Source organism: Antennarius striatus, chromosome 3 (assembly GCF_040054535.1).
Source record: "Antennarius striatus isolate MH-2024 chromosome 3, ASM4005453v1, whole genome shotgun sequence".
Lineage (NCBI taxonomy): Eukaryota > Metazoa > Chordata > Actinopteri > Lophiiformes > Antennariidae > Antennarius > Antennarius striatus.
In genome coordinates, this window is record NC_090778.1 from 26,213,639 (window position 1) to 26,232,500 (window position 18,862).

General features: G+C 46.5%; 1 protein-coding gene across 2 annotated transcripts in view; it reads left to right on the plus strand.

Moving 5' to 3' along the window:
* The first annotated feature begins 1,392 nt into the window (after positions 1-1,392).
* tcf7l1b (transcription factor 7 like 1b) overlaps positions 1,393-18,862 on the plus strand; it is a 28,912-nt gene continuing 11,442 nt past the window's right edge. The window contains exons 1-4 of one of the 2 annotated variants that reach the window (XM_068309930.1): positions 1,393-2,086; positions 2,278-2,476; positions 2,597-2,669; positions 2,785-2,912. In XM_068309930.1, the coding sequence (XP_068166031.1) occupies positions 2,300-2,476; positions 2,597-2,669; positions 2,785-2,912 (378 nt within the window). In that variant the 5' untranslated portion in view covers positions 1,393-2,086; positions 2,278-2,299. Of the gene's footprint in view, positions 2,477-2,596; positions 2,670-2,784; positions 2,913-18,862 lie in introns of both variants that reach the window. The other variant, XM_068309931.1, reaches the window with a different exon arrangement.

The following is an 18,862-nucleotide window of genomic DNA, read 5'->3' on the forward strand; positions in this document are numbered from 1 at the left end:
GGGGACGGGGGTGTCACATGACCTCCTCTAACTGAATAATTATCATTTAGGTAATAATAGCTCTGGGGTGGGGTGTGGGGGCGACGACACTACTACTATTTCTATTACTGCTAATCAGCATAAAACAAGACTTATTCCTCTGCCAAGGCTGATCGACGTCAAAGATTCATTATCATATTCATTATTACGATATTTGTATTTCAGGAAGATCAATATTTAACTAAAAGAGTTTTTTCTCAGGGATCTAAGTCAATAACTTTAAACATTCTGGATCACCAGACTTGAATTCAGACCAGATTTAATCTTAATTTCACATCCCAGTCCAAGAAGTGAGAAAGGAAACGTGTTGAAATAGAACGTGTGTGTGTTTCCAGGTGTGTGTTGATGGAAGCGTTGAGTTCTAATGATGGATGATCCTGTTGTGTTTGGTGATGGAAGCGTCGTCCAGGATCCAACATGTGTTCAAAAGTAATAATGTTGTCGTGGGAACGTGTTAATGTTAGTGCCTTAAAGCATGTGTGTGTGTGTGTTTCAGTTTAACTAGCAACTAGCTCATGCTATTTGTAAGTTAGCGAGCAAACTTTAATGCTGACTCAGGCCGACGCGTGGAATTCTAACCGATGCACCAACAGGATGAGGCTGTAATGGAGCAACGTTAGCAGCTCATTCGCTCATTAAAACGCTAAATACTATTTATTTTTTTCATTTTCATGGAACAGCAACAACATGTAAAGATGTCTCTTCTGATTTGAGGAGGTAGAAATCAAGAAAAATAGGAGAACTTGAATAAAAAAACAACAAGATTCTATAAATATAAATAGCGTTAAATAGGATCAGGTGCTTTGTGTTTAACCTGGTTTGTGTTGACATTTATGTCATATTGTGTTGTTTTGTCTGCGTCTACTTCCAACCTGGTTATATATACACGCCGACAGTCCATGTCCTCCCATTGGTCTGCGGTCTTTGCCTTCTATGTTTAATTATAACTGCTGAGGAGCCCAGAGATGGGCCCCGGCTCCCTGTAGTGTCTACAGGGCCACACGAATGATGAAGCAACAAGTCAGGTTTTAACGCACCACAATCCTCTGTCATGTGTGGTTTTAGACCTACCTGGTGTAGTCATGGCAACAGCAAGAAAAATCTACAGGTACAAACATCTGAGCCTGGAAATGCTCAGAAATAAACTGAATCTGGATCACCAGTAAAATAAATAAATAAATAAATAACAAACAACATCTTGAAACTTCTTGAATGACCCTGTTAACAAGACTTCACTCCTGAACACGTGACCCCCCACCCCCCACCCTCGGGTGTTGTTATAATAACGTCCTTGTATGATGAATGTTTGCGGTGCGCCTCCATCCGCTTCACGCACCGGGGTCGCCTGTGAGCGCGTCGGCTGGCTGCTGGCCGGTGTGTGTCGCTGGATCGGGGTCCGTCTACATGCTGGTGAACCAAGTGTCGGTTTTCAGCGCTAACTCCTCCCCTACGGACGGGCTGCGCTTTTTTTTCTTCCACTTCAACAACCAAGTAGTTTTTCAGGGCGCATTCCCCGGCAGCAATGTGGAGGGAAAGGGCGGCCGCGACCAACTGAAAGCTTCAGCCTTTATACTTTTGCATCGCCTTAACTGAAATTTATCTTTATAATTTAAAAAAAACCCCCCACAAATAAACATATTTTTTAAACTTCGCTTTTGGAAATCGGCGAATCAAGTTGTGTAGAAGGAGATCGAGTGAAGAAAACTGACTCCAGCCATTGTTTTTTTTTGGTTTTTTTCCTTCTTCTTCTTTTTTTTACGCATGGATATTTGGAGATGAGATCTTCTACTTGAGAAACCTTGAACTACTCGCTCGGACTTTGGTAGTTTATGTGGACCCCGGGCTCCGTTCCGTTCGGGGAGGAGAGCCTCGTTCCTCGGAAGCGCGACACGGAGACGCACGCAGGGGCCACAAGTTGTCCGCAAGCCGCGAAGGAGGCGAAAGTTTTGCCAAGTTGTTGCGCATCCGGCCGCTGACGCCAAACATTTTCGATACTTTCCTTTACAACAAAAACCCCAAAACAAACAAAACACTGTGGATTAACATGGTGAGGTTCAGCATGGACCTTGGGATCCAGTTCAGAGGATGAAAAAAGGAAACATGAACAATCTCTTGTAGTTTAGTTTTTGCAACTCCAGACGCGCGTTTGGACTAAACCCGAGAAAAAAAAACTGAATTCTTTGCGCTTGTTTTGTTTTTGTGTTTTTTTTTCTCCTTCCCTTCTCCTCACCTTTATAGCATTCTGCTCTAGTCAAACAAAATGCCACAACTGAACGGAGGTGGTGGGGATGATTTGGGGGCCAATGATGAGATGATATCTTTTAAAGACGAGGGGGAGCAGGAGGAAAAGATATCCGAGAACGTGTCGGCGGAAAGGGATTTGGATGATGTGAAATCCTCCCTGGTGAACGAGTCGGAAAGCTCGTCGGATTCAGAGGTAAGAAACGTGTCCGAACTGTCAAGTGTGAAGAGAAATTTCTTTTTTTTTTTTGTCTTTTTAAAAATGGTGTTGAAAGTTTCAAAAAGCTTCTTCCCGTTGATGTGTTTATCCTGTCAGCAAGCAGAGAGGCGCCCGCAAACCAGACCCGACTTAGAAAGTTATGAAAAAGCCAGAGACTACTTCAGTGAAGGTAACATAAAAATAACAATCAAGTATTCATCAGTCCTTTTTTAAAAAAAAAAATTTAAATTGCATATCCTCCCTTTTTTATTAACCCTGGATTTTGCTTTAAAACACTCCTACAGCATTGAGGAGGCAGCAAGATGGTGGCTTTTTTAAGAGCCCACATTATCCAGGCTACCCGTTCCTCATGATCCCAGACCTCACCAACCCATACCTCTCCAACGGTTCTCTGTCTCCGAGCGCAAGAACAGTAAGTCACCGTGAGGACTGTCTCCCCCCCCCACCACCCCTTCATATTATTCTATCTGCAACCAACTTTCTCCATGCGTTAGAAAAAAAAACACAGAAAAGTTCCTCCTGCACCGCCATATTCCCTCGGAGTGGCCTCTCAAGGAGCTCTAACTACTTCTTTGTTCAGGTTTTTTTTTTTTTTTTTTTTGCCTGGAGGGGGTGGGTGGGTGGGGGGGTTATGCGTTTCTCCACACCACCCACCCTCGTTTGCTTTTTGACAACTTCTCACTCGGCTCAAAGTTCAGACGTATTAGTCATTCTTTGGTTCTTTTTTTTTTTTGAGTTGTTGTTTTGGGTGATTTACGGCGGCGCCCTGCAGAAACTTTCGCACTGACTCCTTGTAACGTGACCTTATTAAAGCTGATTATACCCTCTGTGCTTCCACTGATAGGACTTTCATTCTGCAGCAGAGAACTTGGCCCAACTCTCCCCGTCCAGACTCTTCACCTTGTGGTTTTCTTTTAAACGGAGGCTTTTTTTTTTTTACGCTTTTGCATGCGAAAAAAACACTCTTCCTGGAGTCATCCTACAACCACGACAATGTAATACCTCGCTTTGACACACACGGGAGGCATTTCGCTGCCGTCCGTGGCGGTTGTTGTCCGGTCGAGAAAGGTTGATAGTCTTGAAGCATTAAGTTGCTTGTTGCTTGGCAAGATTGGCCGTTTGAACTGCTTGGGAACCAGAATTTGCTATTAATCGGAAATGTCTCACATGCAGCAGGTTAACGAAGCAAAGAGCTACCATGCAAACAATACTAAAGCCCCGTGAGATAAACACCAGACTGTCTTTTACCATGAATTCTGATTCTGGGGTTTGGAGCGTTGCACGCTGTCCAAACTGGACGAGGCAAACTTCCTTGAAATAATCCCTGCTGGAGAGTTGTGTTCCTCTGAATCTGCTCCCCCCCCTGCCATCCTCCCAAGTCCATGTCACACACCCCCCTCTTCCAAAAAAAACAAGTACTTTCGTGAAGGCCTGGCAGGCATCGGACTGAAAAGACACCCCCCTTCCTCCTTCTCTTATTTTTTTTTCTGCCTCCCCTTTCAGTGTTCCCGGCCCACTCCCCTCGCCTCCCTCTACCTTCCATTCAATTAGAAAGGCGTTAGTTGGCCATTGTTATTCTGAGCAGCCATGATGGCTTCATTGGAGGTCTCCATTGGGGCTCATTAACTAAATGGCCACTTCGGGGTGGAGATGGTCTCTCTCTTAACGGCCACCGAAGGGATGATGTCGGCGGGAAACGCGACGGCTCGTAAAGGTGTCGTGATGTTTCCAGGGGTGTAAACAGCGTTTGCGGTTTGGTTGCAAGTTCAAATATCTGAAATGAGTATCAGATTGTTTCAAAGATCCACCGTCCGGAGGTATAATCTTCCACACTTAGAACAAAAAAGACCAGGAATGGGGGTCAATGGGGCAGAGTGAGCCGAAACTGTCAGTCATCACGGTGCAGACAACATGCATTCAGACAATAGCTGGCACGCTTAACCGACGCCTGGCTGTTTCCTTGTTGCACAACGTGGTGAGCTGGACCAATGGCGTTGATGGCTTCAGTATGGTTTTAGCTCGGCATGGCGGGGGGCTGGTCTCGATTACAGCTGCGGTTGGACTTCGGTTGCGTCGGAATTGACTGGATGACATCTCCGTCCACGCCGAGCCGAGTCCCACGCTCGGTCGTATGTAGAGAACATGCTGATTATCTCGTCAGATCCCATCGGCCTGAGGGGGAAACCTCGTCTGTTTGTCACCTCTCTGGTGTCGAGACGCAAAACAGTCGCCGGTGGCTGCAAACCGTTTGTGATGGTGTGTATTTTGGAACGGCCTGTGGGGGCTGGCGCGGTTGGAAAGTGTTTAGTTGCGCTTTTGTTGTATGAGATGAAGTCGTACCTCTGACCCCTCAGAGGGCGGATTCTCCGGAGTCGGGGGTGCCACCCATCATTTTTTTTTTATTTTGGTAGATGTGTTTATTTACAGATTTGAGTATTTTGTGCCATAATACAAGTAAAGCATGTGTAATAGCGGTAATTACAGGGAGCTAATCATCCGTTTGCACGATTAATGTGCACCAATAGGATGTTTTGCAAACAGTCACGCCGGTGAGAATGTGTGCCGTTCATTTAGACGGCGTTATTAACCCAGATCTCTGTGACGCCTCTGTTTATTTACATTGAAGAAGGCGGCGGCGGCCAGAGCCGGTGTGTCATTAAAGTGGCGTCTGCCATCAGAGGAGGCGGGGCTTCTGAACGCTGTGACGTAGTTTTACTGTAATGCAGCCGTTTAAACTAACAGAAGATCATCGTAGGCACGTGTGTCAAACTGAAGGCTCGGGGGCCAAATGTGGCCCGCCACATCACTTTATGTGGCCCTTGATAGCATAAAAGGTCAGTGTACAAAAGTAAATGGGTCAAAAGTGTGCTTTGAGCAAAACTACATTTCCCACAATGCAGTAATTCAGCCCATTTTGACACTGACAAAAACGTTTTGAACAAAGTTAAATGTCCTAACTTGTGTTTGATGTTATTTTTCTTTATTCTCTTGGATAGTTTGATCCTTGATTGATGGAGTTCTGTGGGTTTAATGACCTGACGAATTAAAAGGATTCATGTTCTAACAGATCAACAAGAAAACTGTAACGTTTGTAACTTGAATATGTAATAAATTGAGATTTATTTAACATTGAGGAGTAGTTACATTTATTTTACATAACATTGGGTTACATTTACATTTATTAGTCACATCTGGCCCTTTGAGGACAGCCGTTATGCTAATGTGGCCCTCGGTGAAAATGAGTTTGACACCCCTGATCTTAAGCATGACAGAGGGACTAATATGTAGATCCATATCATGATCTTGATATGACGCCCAGCCTCAGGCCCTGATGTTAGCATCTTATCTCACCTGTGTCCCATCCTGCCCCGCTGGAACAACAATAACCCCTCACCCAACTTCACTTAAAGGCAGAAAGCGCATTAAAGGGGCTAACTTTGTGGTATTTTGTTTTTTCTTGCCACAAAACATCCAGTAATTACCTCCCCCAAGACAGCAGGAGTTGCTCAACAGCAATCGTCCGGCGGTTTGGAGGATTGAACCTTCAAATGTGGATGTGGCGACTTTATCGGGGCGCAACGACACCCGGGTCTTGGTGGGATCAGTTCCCACGAGGGGGCAAGCATAACCGATCTCAGGGCCAGCTCACATCCGACATTCTGTCGTCATCCGCCGAGAGCTGCGGAGATGTTCCGGCGGCCAAAAGAAGTTTCCTACAAATCCGGGTGACTCCGCGTCGATTCCTCTCCCATCTCGTTTCCGCCGCCGCTGCCGCTGCTGCCGCTGCTTGGTCAGCGCTTTTAGATAACTCTGCTGGAACATCATCATCTTCGTCAGCGAGGAGCGAAATGCCTCATGTGTGCGAGAGGTTTGCAGGGCGAGCCGGAGCGAGGTGAGCGTTTGTCAAACACGCGGCTCGGGTCACCTGAACCCCGAGCATGATTGTTGAATAGAAGAAGGAGAGATTGGGATATGAATGGAGAGCTTGTATAAGTCTGAACATGTCAGCGGCTGTGATTGCATGCCTGTCTGACTTCTTTTTTTTTCCTCCCCCCTCCACCCCCCACTCCAATCTTTCTGTTGCTTTTGGTGCTTAAAAATGTGCAGACAAAGAAAAGTCAACACAGACATTGTCCCGCCGTATAAAAGGGCCCCTCCCTGCAAAAGCAAACGCCGTTTGTGTTGGAGGTGTCTTTTCATCAGGTGGCTCACACGCGGTATTTTCGCTCACCTTGCAGAGCGTGTGCACGTCGAGCGTTGCACGTTGAGCGTGCACGACGCTCGTCCACGTGTGTGTGTGTGTGTGTGTGTGTGTGTAAAGTCTGAGCGAGAAGCCGGCGGGAGGGGGGCCCAGGTGAGGCGGATACAGAGGGAACAGTGTGCAGGACCCCGCTTTTCTGACAACCCTCAGTTTTGTGTTGCTGAATGTTGGCGTGCAAATATTTTTTCAGCCAAGCGCTGTGTCAACAGAGAGAACATTTTTTGACTGGGTTGATAGTTTTTAAAAGATCTTTTCCTTCAAAGTCAAACACATCCACACCAGTTTAGTGGCTCTGTTCAATTAGAAGCACATCGGACGGGCGACCGCAGAAACGCCGCCTTTGGACGAAGGGCCGCTCCGGCCCGGCGGCGATTAATGATGATAATGGACTCTTGCTAGGATGGGAGGAAATGATGTTTTTAAAAAAAAAAAAAAAAAAAAGCTAATTTTTTTAAATGCAAAAAGAGGCCTGATTTAGTTTGAGAAGCAGAATCGACGATACAGTAAATCCTTCGTTACTCACGGTTACGTTACGTACGGTATCACGTGACTGCCTACTAAAAATCTGCGATGTAGTGAAGCCGCGCATCCTGAAGCAAGGGATTACAGTTTTTTCCGCACTTTAAGGCGCTCTAGATTATAAGGCACACCTTCAATGAATGGCCTATTTTAAAATCCTTTTTTTTAATATATAAGGCGCACTGGGTTGTAAAGCAGACTGGATTATAAAGCGTACTGGGTTATAAGGCGCGCTGGATTATAAAGGGCACTGGATTATAAAGGGCACTGGATTATAAAGGGCATTATCGGTTTTTGAGAGAATTAAAGGCTTTTAGGTTGCCTTATATTGCGGAAGATACTGCACTGTACCTCAGAAGAGAAGGATTCTGGGAGGTCAAGGTGGGATTTTGTGACACGTTTTAATATTCGATGTGACAGTTTTCACTTTTACGTGTATATTTGGTCTGTTTCGTAGAAAATGAGGCAGTTTTTTTTTTTTGGCAGTTAACAGCTTTTTTTTTTTTTTTGAACGCAAGCTTTTTGTATTCTGACCTTGGGTTTGTTTGACGACTCTCAAACCTCTTATAGAATACGTCTCCGGTGGCGACAGTAAACTTTATGTAACTGCAGCTCCGACTGCTTCGTTTTGCAGGAACATCCCGTCCTCCAGGCTGGATGCTCACTTTTCTAACACGGCTTGTAAAGAACTGTGTGAAATGGTGTCAGTCCTGGTCTGTATCCTTCCCTGTTTGGTCTCTACGGAGAGCCTGAGCTGGCGTCAATTCCTCCCGCTACCCCATCGCCTGCTAGTTCACTACCTAACCCACCCACTCGCCCGCCTGACATTAGAAATTCTGTTTATAGCGCTCTCTGGCTTCTCCAGCGCCAGGCCTATCAGGAGCATCTCAGCACCCTTTGAGGAAAGGATAACCAACATCCTCTCGCTCTCCAGCCTCTCGCTCCCCACGTTCAGCGACATCAAGGAATCTTTTTGATGTGTCGAGATGAATATGTGTGCAAATGTGTTTTTATCAATTAATGTGTTTTTCTCGTTTGCTTTGCGTTTTGGCCAGAGCTGCTTATTCCCAACTGAAGATTCGGGGGCGAACTTGGGTGTTTTTAAGTCGTGAGAGAGACGCATTCAGCCGAAGTGGATCCGGCGTCTTTTTACCAGATTATCCGGCGAGTAAAAAAACATCCAAATGTTAGAATAAAGCGCCGCTCGTTGGGTATCTGTCGTCAGAGAATAAAGTTTAAGGAGGTGGATATAATATCTATGAGTACCGGTTCAGTCGTGACCGTTCTGGTGTAAGACGAGGCAGGACCTATCCTGAAACTCGACAACTCATCAATCGCTAATCATCTAACAATAATTTTTTTTACGCAAGCCAAATAGATATCATCGCAACCTTTGAAGAGTAAAGCGTTCCCAGATCTCGTTCCCAGATGATTCTGTCGGTTTTTCTGCTTTTTAAATCTCTTTAAAAACTTCGCCGCCTCTCCTGTCGCCTCAAAGGCGGACCAGCAAATCCTCTACATAACAAAAGGAATATTCCATTTATTGGACTATTTCATTATTTGCGTTCTCGTTTAAAAAAAGAACAACTTGTTTTGTCAGTCCAAAAGTCAAATGATGTTGATTTTTACTGTCAATCATGGCAAGGAATTAAAAAACTTTAAAAAAAAAAATTCCCACACAACTTCTGCTCCCAAAAAGCAAGAGTAGCCGTAACCACTACTGTTTAGCTCACATAAAGAAATGTTTTCCCTCCGTAATTATACCTTAAACTCTTCACTCCTTTGCTAATAAAACCTGATTGTACAGCAGGAAGAGAAAGAGAACGTTTCTAAACAGGGTTTCATCGGTCTGGTATTCCAAGCAGCTGTTTTCAGTTTAAGCTCTGCAGGCAGCGAGAAAGAGAGAGAGAGAGAGAGAGATTGTTGATGAGATGTGGTGGTGGGAGCATAAACTGGAGCAGATACGGGTCCTGCTATTCCATCCCCTGTTATCCCGAGGTGGGCCGAATTCCAGACCTTGAGGCACTCACTTATCTGCGAGATTCCGCCTCCCACAGACCGCAGTTTCTCCACCATCAGACCACAATCGTTCGCCATTCCTGCTCACAAGTCGCAACCCAATCGACCCGAGAAGGAGAAGACTATCATCAGATCATGTGCTTTTTTTGTTTTGTTTAATTTTTCTCCTAGCTAAGGGGGGGTGAAGGTGATCCTGAGTCTGTTACAGGCCGGGGCGAGTATCGGTGAGGTTGTAGTGGTCAGACTAAATTAAGAAGTGGATGGATGAGGTTGGATGACAGCGAAGCTCAGCAGCTGTTCTTCTTGTAGAGCTTGTAAATCAGTTTGGCTGCCCCCCCTTGAGTGTTTCCCTGCAGCGGTGGAGCGGGACCGCCGACGGACGCACGTCATGTCGACGCGTCGCACAGATATTGAACAGTTTGCGCGGTAGATGTGATCAGCTTTTTTTTTTTTTGAGGAGCTAACCCTTTCATTTGCATCCATTTTTTTTTACATTTTTTTATTTTTTCATTTCTTGGAAGGATTTTTGCGGATTTTATGGAATCGTCGCGGAAGAATGAGGTTTAGAAAATTAATTTTGGTGCAGAATCGTGATTTCTTGAATGTGGCGAGATAATACCACACAATTATGTCAGTTGGCGTGAAGTACAGACACGATTCCAGTAGCTTGTCGATTACGCTTGTGCAACCTCGGTGGAGATATTGTGGATTTGATCCGTTTCACCTCATGATACCTGTAGAAGCGGACTCATCTGTTATTTGACTTAGATCTGGCACGAAATAGCCCGAAAGTGCGCCACGGGAAACTTTGCATGTTTATTCCATTATAACGGAAGCATAAACTTCCATCCGGTTTGTTACAAAAAGGGGGAGAAATCAGCTTTAAAACGATTTAAATAGAATTAAATGAGTGTGTTTATCGTCATTTTCAGCCTCTGAGATCTGAATTAATCACCGTAAGTGTTTTGTCGCCCCATGAGATCAGCATCCTTGTCTTTATATTGATAATATGACCCCTGGCTGCCCCCTCGCTCGCCTCGGTTACACTAATAAACCAATTGCACTGGTTAAGAAGTCACAATGTTCTGCACAGCAACAAATCTGATTACGGCTCCGGGGCTTTAAAATGTGTGGCCTCCTTATCTGGAAGCAGACTTGTGGATTCTGTTAGAACAAACAAGAGAAGGGGCAGAAAGCGTCTCATGGTTTGGGTTTTTTTTTGTTTGTTTGTGACGTCAGAATCCTTCTCCTTCCTCATCACCTTTGCCAGATTGAAAATGACCGAATCGTGTCCTTGATTAGCCGCCAGTAAAACGCCCGAAGCCGAGGGTCTTGCGCTCCTCGGACGTGAGATACTCGAGCGACGGCGGCGGAGGTGGGCGGGGTGGTTTCTGCCTCTGATGGCGAGTGCCAGTTGGTTCATATGATAAAATGTGGTTTTTATGCTTTTCAGGTGCGTTTGTTCTGCAGCAGAATCTTGTTTTTTTTGTTTTTTTTTGAGCGACGATGGACGTTCGAGGCTCCGCTTCCGTTTCATGGCTCCATAACCAAATCCCCACCAATGTGATTGACTTATTTGCTTCAAATTTAGAGTAGCTACATTTGGAAAAAAAAAGGTCTAATCAGCCATATATGACATGGAGTAGGCCAAGGAGCCCTTTTGTTTGATTTGTACATGGGTTGGAGGGGCCGGCTATTGGAAATCCCTGAAGCAGGCTTTAGGGGCAGGTCTGATTCTCGTGTGAAATGGGGAGGCTCTATAGCTCTCGGCTGACTTGACTGGGGCTGTATGGGTGTGTTGGCAGGGGGAGCGCCGGTCATGAATAGGGTCTTTGACTACCTCAGACTTGCCCTGAAAGACAGGACAAAGACCCCAGGGCAACGGCTTAGAGCCTCACAGCTGAGCTACAGAATGCTTGGCCGAGTCTTCCTTCCCTCCTCGCCTGATTTAAATACTACAGTGGCTTTTCAGCATTCTGGCGACGGAGGCTCGCATTCACCGCCGCGCATTTTACCGTCAACTTTTTTCTCTGTGTTTTTGTTTACGGCGCGTCAACAGTTCTTCTAGGCGTTGAGGAACAAAAAAAAAAAAAAAAAAAGGGAAAGCGAACCAGCGACGTTGGAAGAAAAGTCCACGAGGATTAATCGCGAATCTTGATTCTCCAATTTATGCAGAAGTTGCTTACTGTCACGCCAAAAAAAAAAAAAAAAAACCCCAACGAGCAACAAGAGGAAATGCGGCGGCCGTTATTACGTGACAGATCTGACCCTCCAGATTTGCATTGGTGGAATAGAAAGCTGCAAATCTTTTTTTTTTTTGCAAAGTTAATGGGGTTATTTGAGTCCTGTCCAGACACTCTCTCCCCACAGAGTGTCTAGTTTCAGATGTCACTCAGAGCTTTGTTTGCCCCCCCCTTACCCCCCCCCCCCTGGGGGGTGAAGGGTGAGAGGTCAAGGTTCAGGGCCAGTTGGCTGAGTGGCCACAAAAGCACAGGCTTCCCCTCAACACATCCGATCCCCACTCGTCCACACCACCCTGCGAGGCTGTGCGACATTTATCTTGTCTTTTTTTTTTGAAAATTAATTTTCAGTTCGAAACAGGAATCCCACATTTCCCGTCTTCCTCTCCGGACGTTATCGATCAAGAAAATCTCGCGTCAGCCTGTTGAAAGGGAAAAAAAAAAAAAAAGTTCCTTTGTTCCAAACACCTCCGAAACTTTTGTAAGCCCACATCAGCCACCACCCACAACTTTTTTTTCCCTGCATATCCCCACCCCCCCACCCATCCACCACCGCCGCCGCCGCCACCACTAGAACATGTCCTCCAGCCAGGTTTATTATGCTGTTTCACGCAGACCAAAATTGCAGCTGCATTGAGAACAATCTGGAGTGCATTAGCTCGGGCGCTGTGATTTATAAATTGTTTCTCAGGCCATAAATCCCTGCTGTAATTGTGCACAAGCACCCCTCTCTTTTTCTGCAGTTACTCCCCCCTTTTCTCTCTCTCTCTCTCTCTCTCGGAGCAGCTTACAGTTCTGGAGCTAATTGTTTGCAGAAGTGTGCAGTTTAGATTGATCCCATGTTCTCTCCCAAATCTGGTCGAATACAACTCCTCCAGAAAGATAAACTCTCTTTTTTTGTGTGTGTTCTGTTTGTAAAATCTTTTTCCCGGCATGTGGTACCAGCTGACCGCCCCCACCCCCCCCTGAAAGAGAACCAACCAAACAAAAAAAAAACAACGCGTTTTGTCTCCGACTCCATGTTGCCGTGGTTCGTGCTCTACATTCCTGAATCCTGTGTAATTGTAAAAGGGGGCCTCTCCTGAAGTCTGTCCCAGGGAATTTGATATTTACAGCAGCCCCTGATCGTAATCGCCTCACAGCTCTCGTTGGATCGCATTGAAACTGAAAGATAGCAACAGCTGTATGTTGTTTTAAATAGCATGTTCGGCCTTGAGTCTTCAACCGGTCTGGTTAATGTTGTGAAGACATTTTTTTGTTGCTCGTATCAATCGACGTTACGAAGGATACGTGTGGAGAAATTTGTTTGGTTTGTGACCAAACGAAGGTAGGCAAGTCCTACGCTAACGTTCCCCCTCCATTGTTTTCCTTTCAAGAGGCCCGGTGAACCTTGAAGGAGGTAGGGGGACCTCATGACCCAACCTCATCCCGCCTTGTGACTCGTTCCGAAGGCTTAAAACCCGACGGCATTCCTACTGGAAAACGTATCTTTGCGAACATGTAAAAGGATCCCTGAATGTGACTTTAATTTACAGCCAAACTTATCCCCCCCACCCCCCGGTCGTGATTTAGCCGTATCGATATCGTCGCTCACAGCGTGGTGAAAACCACGTCTGCGGATTGCATGGGGAATGTTTTTTACAGGTATAAAAGTCCTCTGGCGGCGTTCCAGACCTCCCTGAAGTCTGCTTACAATACGCATAACTAATCCTGGGGAATGTCACGGTAGTAAGTCGTGCGCTTTGTCACCCACTTTTAAAAGATAGAGCCTAGTTTCCTCATTCGATAATTTACTGACAAGCTTAATAAATTGTTTTATCTGTTTGTTGGAGCTGCAAAAAGAATTGACGGAGGAATTTAGTTTCTGGAACATGTTTTTGTCTTTATATGCAGATGACACATTTTTGTCTCGTCGCTCTGCAGTTTCATTCCAAACAGTCTGGTTCTTGGCGAACGGGCTGAGCCAGACTGAGATTAGAGGTGAGGTGGAATGGAGATGGGGGGGTTGGCGGATTGTGGGGGGGTGGGGGGGTGGGGAGGTAGCGGCGATCTGGGTTAGCAGAGGGGCGATGGGGATGTCAGGTAGTAAAAAGTGAGATGAGGCAGGGCCCAGAAGTCTGGAGAACAAACATGGGAGGCATCTGCAGGCAGCTGTGTGTGTGTGTGTGTTTGTGTGTGTGTGTGTGTAGAGAGAGGGGGGGGGAGGGGCTGCCACCGCCGCCGCCGCCGCTGCTGCTGCTGCTCAGGACTGGGGGGGTGGAGCTGGGTGGCGGTGAGGAGGAGGTGGGGTGGACTCGGAGCGAACACAATCAGCCCTCTGTTTTCATAAGACTTGTGGTATGTGTGAGCAGAAACAAATGTGTTTAATTTAGGCCCGTTTTTTTTTTTTAAACCCCCCCCCACACACACACTTTCTCGCCGTCTCTTCTACACACACCCACTTATGCCCACCTTAGGTTTTCAAAAACTGATGTTTTGCCTTTAAGCTGCCGTCAGCTGCTTTCAGGAAGTTTAAAAAGTAGAGCCAAGAAAGGAAAGAAAAAAAAACACCCCAACACGAAACAATCCTCCTCTGTACCCTTTAAAAAAAGTCGTAAAAACGGACACTCTTTTCGCAAATGTACTCAAATTTACTCTTGGAGGGCAAGGTGTAAATATTTATCTCTGCAACTCTTGGGAAAGAAAGAAGAAAAAGTGATTATTTTTACATCTCCGTTGAGCGTTTTTTTGGGGCGATCGCCCCGCTGTGGTATTTGTTCTGTTCGCTTCACGCTGGGCGTATTATTGCCTCCTAAATGCCTTGGCAGGAAACGGCGTATTATATCGGTAACCTACGCTGTCTCCAGTCAATTTGTGTTTGGTCATAAATGAAAAATTCAGGTCTCACTTGTGTGTCATTGGCGCGCACACACACACACACACACACACACACACACACACACACACACACACACACACACACACACACACACACACACACACACCAGGCCGAGACGCACATTTTCTAAGTGGAGTCTTACTGGAAACATGCAGCCGACCGCTGCTAAACCACCTCACGCTCTGGAGTTAATTATACAGACGTTTACAGCTGTGAATGTCAATGAAACCAGGCGACTCCCCAAACAATAAAACGCTGTGTTCCTGTGCGACTGGACAAAACAATGCCCCAGGACGTGGAAGCGGACATCTAGACATCTAGAGGTAGACTAGAGTCCGTCCTGACATGGGATCGCGACCGCCGATGAGAGCGGATCTACCATCCCGGGTGACGGAAAGACCGCAAAACTGACTTCACGTAATTGACTCGAACACCTTCTTCCCTGGCTTTACGAGACTCGTCTCGTTCTCAACCAGATGCGTAATTGTTTTCTCGTGTGCGTAATTGCACAGTGAGTTGTACGTACGTGACCCGCTGGAACCGAACACACCTACAGTACGTCTTAACTTCATCTTGGCCCCTCATCCTGTCTAAAAGTAGCGGGAAGAGATGGGACAAAGACGACGTTTGGTGGTAGAAATTGTGGATACACAGGAAGGAATAACTCAGGATGGTGTCGTGCCTAAAAGGAAGGGGGGGGGGGGGAATAAACTCCAGATACAAATAATTGCTTGAGTTGCAAAAATGCAAACTCCTGCTGAAGTGGCAGCTCACTCAGTGGGGCAGAATGTTAAAGAAGCTTTTTTAAGGGGGGGATGGGGGGGTTTATCTTGGCCTTGTGTTCAGTTAATGCTGTTTTATTACTGAAACAGCAGTAAATTGACTCCCAGGACTTTTCAAATACAGCCTGTCCTTGCATAGAATATGCATGAGGTAGTCGAATCTTTTGGAAAGTGTTGCACCATATTTGGCTTTTTAAGCCGTATTTGCAGCACATACTGTTTCGACACAACGAGTTTAATTTTAATTTAGCAAGAACCGCTATTTATACTTGCATTTGCACCAAAATTGCCACACGGCGGTGGCATCCGGCGCACCAGGCAGAGCGTTGCAACCATCTTGGTAAATCTTGGGCAAAATCTTGGGGGCCTTGTTGTCCGGACCTCCCTCGCGCTGCCTCCCCTCTTCCCTCTTGTCTCTTCCCTCTTTGCACTAATAGTTCTTTTGTGTACAAGAGCATGTTAAGAGGCCAATGAGCCTGGCCTTAATAGGCCACGTTACCATAGAAACCACAGCACTCTGGATGTCTGACCTTTGACCCAGTTTTCTTTTTTCTTTTTTCTTTTTTTTAAAGCGGTTGTGAATAAGAGTGTGGGACGACCCAACGGGTCACAATGGAGGCTCGGCCAGCGGAGGCAGCGCCCCTGTCAGAGTCACTTAACTTCATTCCTCTACGGGCTAATGGACTCTTCAAACATGGTAGCCATTAGCAAGGATGCTATCTCAACAACAGGCAAAGGCGGAGCCAACCCTGGAATTCCATTGCCGAGTTGAAGATATGGATGAGATTTGATCTCCATGGGATATTTCGCACCCTTTCCGATACCGTCCGTTACTAACTTCCCCCTTGACTAATCTACTTACTTCGTAGAGGACATGTTCTCCCCATTCAGAAAAATTTGCAGCGGCCCAGTGGTGCATTGTGGGTCTGAGCAGCTGAGCTGTTTGTCATTTCCCCATCAATTACACACTAATTAGCACAATGGCTGCCGAGGTTTGCTTAAGAATTGTCGGTGTAATTGCCTCTAATGTCGACAAACAATAGCCCTTCTTGCCTCCCTAGTCTCCGACCTGAGGCTCGATTGTGTTTCATGCGTGGACCAGGTTGAGGTGTCAATGGCCCCCCGTGTGAGCAGGTGATATCAGCAGAGCAAACTGGGGAGGGTCCGCGGCGCAGGGGGTCCGACAGGGGGGCCATTGTGTGTGTAGGGGGTGGCTGTTCATGTGATGTGGGCAAAGGGGATGGTAATTAACACCTCAGCCAAACAGCAAGCTGTGCGGCCCATTTGTTTTCTGTTGCAGGAGGGGGGGGGGGGCAAAAGAAAACAATGGGGAGGGGTTTTCCAACACAGTGGGTGATTGACATTATCTGCTGGAGCGATCCGCCGAGGCATTCCTGCTGCTCCGCTATTCAACGCCAGCCGGGCGAAGCCGTTTTCAGCAGCCGCCGGGTCGGGGTCTGAGCCGCCGCTTCATGCATATTCGCTCCTGTCTTTGTGGCTCCACTTGGATTGTTTGGCCCCTGATTGATTGAATTGATGGAATTCGGAGGTTTCAGGTGACGGTGGTTGTTAGGGCTGCTGGGTTTTGTATGTTTTATGCATAGTTGTTGCAGGTGTGAGCACTGGATAGGAATTAATTTTTAATCTGCGTTAATTGAGGGGTTTTTAAAAGAGACCTGAATGACAGCACAGGAAAAACAACATTACGTTATTTTTTTTGTTTTTTTTTAATTTAAATTCTGCACTCGAGGGGGGAAAAGTCAGCAAACAAATACCTTCACATGTATAATTATGCAAAAATCTCTGCAGATATGAGTTGAAAAACTCCACTCACTTTCTCGCAGCTTTTGCTGATCTTAATAACGAAATGCAAATATCTTTAAACATCGGGTGTTGACTTTTGACAACCGAAACTGTTTCCCTTTCTTTACCTTTCGCCCAACTGTCGACATGAGGTCGCATCCCTGCAGAGAGTCGTTAGAAAGCTGCGAGCAAACTTTGGGATTTGCCCCCCCCCCTGTTCCTTTTGGCAGACCGTCTTGACTTAGTTTGACAGCAAATGTCCGGACATCTGTCTCCTCTCCGCGCTCTGATGTTCGCCTCCAGTATGGCACGGCGCTCTTCGGAGATGACAAAGACTCTTGGCGGTGGTTTCTTCCACTCTAGGAGAGCGATGTAACAATTAGAACCCAATTCTGGCAGGCCACATGCCCCGCAGCATATGCTGCATTCTGCGAGTTCAGAAAAAACCCCCAAAAAAGGGGCTCCAGTGCAGCTTTTTTTGGAATATTCCGATGGCATGGCTGCCACCTTTTGTCGCATCTGGGTCCCGTAGAAGTAGCACATTCCACTGATGTTTATTCTGAGCGCTGGAGGCGGCGAGGACTAGCTGGAAGACAATTAGAGAGTTGCGAAAACGGAGCAGATAAACTTCGCGATTCTCTTCAGTACTCCGTCCGAGCCATTTTACCCGAGATCCCAGCTCCCGTGTCGAAACACGTCGCCGAGGACCCCCCACCCCCACCCCCCCAGCCCAGACCATATGTCCGTGTTTATTTCCAATAGAATTCGGCCTCCTGTGAAGCGTTTCTCAACGTTACATCGATACGAGTTTGTCTCCTGTTTCCATCTTTGATATATATCACTCAAACGCTGCCATAACGACATGAATCATGCATTTTTAAAGTTCTGGCTGCCCTCGTTTTGTTCTTACACTTTCCATGTGTTCTTTTTTTTTTTTTTTTCTGAAACACCGAGAAACTTTTTACTGAGCAGCACGGCCCACAATCCCTTGCCTTTTGTTTCCTGAACCTCCCCACCCATGTGTTACTGAGTGTTCTGGGGCTGATGTGACACCGTGTGGCTGGCTTTACCTACCTGGACGTTTTTAGGAAGTCGCTCCATAGGGTACACCGGCAATTAATAGAAAAGTAGGTGCTTGGAATAAAAAAAAAAAAAAAAAGGTGCCCGGGGGCATGTTCCTGGGTCCTGGCAGAAGCTGTCAAACGAAGGGGATGGAGAAGCGGGGTGTGGGCACGGCCGGGGCAAGACCAAACGCTCACAATAGCGCTTGTTTCATTTGTGGAAGGGCTCATGATTGACATAGATTAGACAGAGAAAACTGCATTGTTTTGAGTTTTCTCTCCGGTGAGAGAGCATTCATTAGGCGCCGAGCACACAGCGGAGTAAAGTTTCAATGGGGAGCTAGCAGCCTCTAAAAGCAACTGCCTCCTGACAGTTGTATGGACTCGGGCCCATTAGTTGGAACCTACGATTCAGCCTTGAGCAGTATAGTGAAAATGAAGAGGGCTGATGTCAACTCCAAGAATTTCCCCCCTTTTGGAAGGGAGAAAAGGGTCCCCTTCCCTACCTCCAACCCCCCCCCCCTGCCTCGGTGCTCTGTTGGACCCCAGCTGTCAGGAAACAATACCCTCTGCCTGCTCCGACAAACTCATTCCTGAAAAAGTTTTTTTTTTTTTTTTTTACCTCCCCCTTCCTCTCCTTCCTCCTCCTCCTCCTCCTCCTCCTCCTCCTATAATGTCTTTTCCATTTTTAACCCACAGCCATCCAAGCTTCCTTCCTCCTCACCCCCCAAAAAAACGACGAATGAAGTTGGGGAAAAAAAAAAAAAAAAGTCAATCGAACACCCAACTTTTTCGTGCT